Genomic DNA, 4,803 nt, shown 5'->3' on the forward strand with positions numbered 1-4,803 from the left:
AACCCAAACCGCACCGAAGCCGACACCGGACCGAAACCGATAAATCCTTAATGGGTCGGTTTCGGTCACTTCCAAACTCACACCGAAACCGGTGGAACGGGACCGAAACCGCACCAACCCGGACCGTTGACACCCCTACCCCCGCCTTTTTGTGCTTTCTTTATGGTGCCGAGCCTGAGGACATTGATCATCTCTTTTTTACCTGCAATGTTTCCTCCTCTATCTGGAAAGGGGTTCTTGCCAAATGTTGGCATTCGAACAGGAGAATTCTCCCCTTTCAGAGGGATTAGATTTGGATGGATATGACATTTCAGGGGAAGACATCTGCAATATTGTTTGCAAGCTTGCTTTCTGTGCAACCCCATAAATCAAATATGGATAGAGAAAAATCAAAGAAAATGGACCTCCAACTCTTGACCGCTTGGGAAGATTTTGAACTCCATCTTCTTTGATGTCAAAGCCAAGAGATCCAATGTTTCATACACTTATAATCCCTCCCCTAGAAATTGTCATATTGTTGCTTCCTGGGAGCTCTCTAGCTCTGTGATCAGGTCTCCCCCTCCTCTATATGGATGGACTTTTGTCTTTCTTCTCTACCCACACCCCCCTTTTTAGGGGTCGTATGTTTTTTCTTCTACTTTGGTAATGAATTCTTTATTCACCAAAAAAAAATAAGAAAAAAAAAGGAAAAGAGAAAAACTTAGGAGAGGGATCTCTTATTAATCTAAAATGAAAGGAGAGAGAAACCAGCAAAAAATTACCAAAAGTAATCCATTCAAATTTCATTCCAAAAATCCAAATCTTTGGAGGGGGTGATTAAATATCTTTAATCTGTAAACATTCCAAAATTAACTCCTACAAGGACTCCTTAACACTCTCTTACTTCGAATAAAAAAAGGACATACTCAGTGCACGAGGCTCCCACCACTACGGGGTCTAGGGAGGGACCCCTGCCTTGTGAAGAGGCTATTTCCCGACTCAAACCCATGACCATTAGGTCACAATGGAACAACCTTACCATTACGCCGAGGTCCGCCTTCTACTCTCTTACTCTAAATGAACAGCCAAAATTAATAAAACTCTAGCCTAAAATAATTAACAGGTCTCCTGGATAGCCAAGATAACTTCCTAAATTTGGACTCTAGACATGGGATCCACAAATAAAATAATAATTTTGGTACACCCCCTTAAAACCCCACTTTTGGGATTTATATTTCAGCCCATACAACAATAAAACAAAAATCTAAGGCCAAACCCAAACCAACACCAAAACCTGGCCCAAATTTAAACTAGGCCTGCGTTAGTTTTACCCCTACAGGAAAATCACAAATGATAAACTTTATTCAAAAAATCCTGTAACTCTAACACATAGGTTTTAAGGCAGTAAGGCGACGGAGGCGTTTGAGGGCCTTTCGGAGCGCCTTAGCGATAAGGTGGGCATAAAGCGTCGCCTTATCGACTAAAGCGTTCCTGTGTAATTTTTTTATAAAACTAATCCATTTGGCTCAAATCATAGTTGAATCCTATTACTCATATGTTAAATAAATATTAAACGTTCATATTAACATATTAATATGAATACATATTAATCAATTAATGTTCATAAATGTTCCTATTACCAATGTAAGATATTCATCAAGAAAACAAATCAACAAAGTGAATAAACTAAGTTCGTCTTCATCAATCATCAATCATCAATCATCAATCATCAATCATATTAACATATAATATAAATACATAATTATGAAACAAAATTATAAATATAAAGAAAAGAAGACATAAAAAATACAAGTATTTATTATACTTACCTCTATAATGCCAAAATGAGTGCCTAAGCCCAAAGGTCATCCACTATATTTCTACTCCTGTCAAAGAAGAATAAAGCTCACCGTTGCCAGAGCAAGCTCACTGCTACCGGAGCAAAATGGTAGCCTAGATCAGTGGTTCTTCCTTGTTCCTTGATTCCTTCTCAAAGTCCTTTCTTAAAACCCTTGACAAAATCCAAACCCTGTTTGTGAATCGTGTTATTGTCTTGTTTGTTTTGGTTATTTTTGGTGGAGTAAAGCTGATCTCATACATCTCAAGTGTTAACAAAACCATACACCTACCAATAAAAATCTATATGTGGAATCTTCATTAAGTAATTTTAAAATGTGTTTACGAAAAAAAAAAAAAAAAACCCCATAAGGCGCCACTTCACATAAGGTGGTGCACTGTCTTACCATCTCTAGACCACATCAGTGCCAAGGCGATGGTAAGGCGACACCTTAGCAGCGCCTTAAAAACTATGCCTTACCAGCCTTAAAAACTATGCTCTAACATTCTTCCCAATAAGATCTGCATTTTTCACACCTTCACGTCCCTCTCAATTCAGCTCAACTCAACTCAGCCTTTTCCCAACTAAATTGGGTTGGCTACAGCATATCACACCTCCACCACCCTGCTGCAACTTTAGTTTATATAAACTTCAATACATGGAGTTTGTCAACTATCCTATATTGATCTATTATTAATATATGGGACGGCTATACCATTGATATTTCTTAGTTTACCAATGAAAAGGGCAAATGTCTAATGCGCTTAACAGATAAGTAATTCAGAGACAAGACATGGAAACTAACTAAAACAGAAAGAAATAGGCGGATAGGAAGTGAATAATTAAAACACACACACACACAACATAACACATATATATATATATATAAAACATAAACAGATAAGTACAGCATATCTAGAATTACAGGCGATTAAGTACAAATGCAACTAAGAAGTTGCAAAAGCTAATCATGATGCCTAATGTCATAAATTCATCAAATAAGAAAAGTGAATTCTCACCCGCAAAGGTGTCTGGACAGCAAGTCGTTCCAGAACAAAATTTTCAACAAAAGGGTCCAAACTGACGTCCTCGTTTTCATTCACCTGAAAATCCTTCCCAGAAAACAGTAATGAAGATTTTGAATCCCAAGGTCGACCAGAATTGACACAGGCAACAAAAGAAGCAAGATCCAGCCGATAACATAGAATACCACAAAGATGTTCCACGCAAGATATCTGTAGAAAGCAATTTTCTGTGATTAACAACTGTTTCTGCTGAGTGCCAACTGAAAATATGACATAAGGCAATTGTATTAAACAGCTTTCTTTTTCCCTTTTTTAATTCAAATTCTCATAGAGAACAAATTACCTCATCTGACTGTTTTCCATAAAATGAAAACTCTTCCAGCCTTAGTTCCTGTGATTTACTTCTCCACAATAATTGCATCATTTTCTTCCGGACAAGTGTTTTACCAGGTAATAGATCCCAACCCATAACAGCTACCAGGGGTTGAAGAAGAGGATAGAGTGAAAGAATCTGTAATAAATGACCACTAATCCTCATTCATCAAACTGAAGATAACCGGACCAATCAAAATAATGACTAATTTACAACAGCACAAGGGCAGGACAATGTCCCTTACATGCTATATTCAGTTACATTTACATGGGATAACATCACATACATTGCTAACTTCTTGAAGCTGTTCCCTCTTCACAGCAGATAGTGCAGTATCTATAATACACTCCAGTATATGTAATCCAGAGACACGAGCATAGTGGAACATATCTCTCATGCAAGAACTGATTGCCATAATCCACTTTGAAGTTTTGTCACCTTCATCCACATCATGTTCCAATTCTACAAAATACTTGAGAAGACACCCAAGAGGGGGTGGGATCCAGTTCGTATCAGAGGCTCTGGACTTCTCAATTTCTTCAGCAAGTAACTCGTCTTGAATGACCTACGAACGAGTAAAAATCAATACAACTTTTCCAAAGTAGACATCAGTTCAGATCAGTTAGGATGGCTAGAAAATTCAAAGTCACAATACAAATTGAATAAATCAAGTTTACACAAAGTATTCTATCCGTCTTATTAATTAGATCAACATTTCGCCGTATTTTTTCAATCAAACTGGCAGCTACCAGGTCAACTCACACCTAACAAGAAGTTTAAATTTTAAATTCTTTTTGCTTCTCTGACCAGTATAAGCCGATTCCCAATATCTGTAGTTAATAATTACTGAAAGTCAATTGTCACATTTCAAGTAACAATTTAAGTACAGAGGTAAGTTTGCAAGCTGATAAAACAGACCAAGGCAGTGCTTGTTTTACCATGTAGCAGAAAAATGAACCCCAATCAGAAGAACGAAGAAAATGACGCATAATTGAGGACTATTGAAGTAAAGCAGGAGCAGAAGCCTCAAACAAAAGGGAGGAGACAGCAAACAGAATATGCGCTGGTTTGCTCCATTCATGGACATTGATAAGATCCTTCCATTTTGCAGCACCTTAGGAATTAGGATGGCATAGCCTTAAAGTTGATGATGAGGTTCAAACAAGGAAAGGCTTACGGTGGATACCTAGGCACCCAGAGACAAAGAAGGGCATAGTAGAAAGCAACAAAATTGTGACCTAATGGTTAAGTCGCGGGTTTGAGACAGGAAACAGCCTCTCCGTGAAGTAGGGGTAAGGCTGCGTACATTATGACCCCTCCACAGAACGCGCAGTGGTGGGAGCCTTGTGCATTGCATACGCCCATTTTTAGAGCAGACAGAATATGAAGTGGAATAGGAACTGAAAAGTTCGCATTAATATTCTGGTGATTATGCACCTCAGATCATTTCCATTTAAAATGTTCTAGAAATAATATTATTATGGCATTTTTTTCCGATTTTTTATGTTCCATAGTCCCCAAGGAACAGGCTTATTGTTGTCTCATGGGGTTTGCCCACTTCTATTGCTCCCCCCCTAGTTGCTTCGGCT

General features: G+C 38.1%; 1 protein-coding gene across 1 annotated transcript in view; it reads right to left on the reverse strand.

Moving 5' to 3' along the window:
- The window catches only part of LOC122077177, a 126,502-nt gene that overhangs the window by 117,653 nt on the left and 4,046 nt on the right, over positions 1–4,803 (reverse strand). Inside the window, exons 2-4 of the mRNA XM_042643026.1 lie at positions 3,501–3,779; positions 3,185–3,352; positions 2,836–3,051 (exon numbers count right to left, since the gene is read on the reverse strand). Coding sequence (XP_042498960.1) covers positions 2,836–3,051; positions 3,185–3,352; positions 3,501–3,779 — 663 coding nt within the window. The remainder of the gene's footprint in view (positions 1–2,835; positions 3,052–3,184; positions 3,353–3,500; positions 3,780–4,803) is intronic.

Source organism: Macadamia integrifolia, chromosome 4, assembly GCF_013358625.1.
Source record: "Macadamia integrifolia cultivar HAES 741 chromosome 4, SCU_Mint_v3, whole genome shotgun sequence".
Taxonomy (NCBI): domain Eukaryota; kingdom Viridiplantae; phylum Streptophyta; class Magnoliopsida; order Proteales; family Proteaceae; genus Macadamia; species Macadamia integrifolia.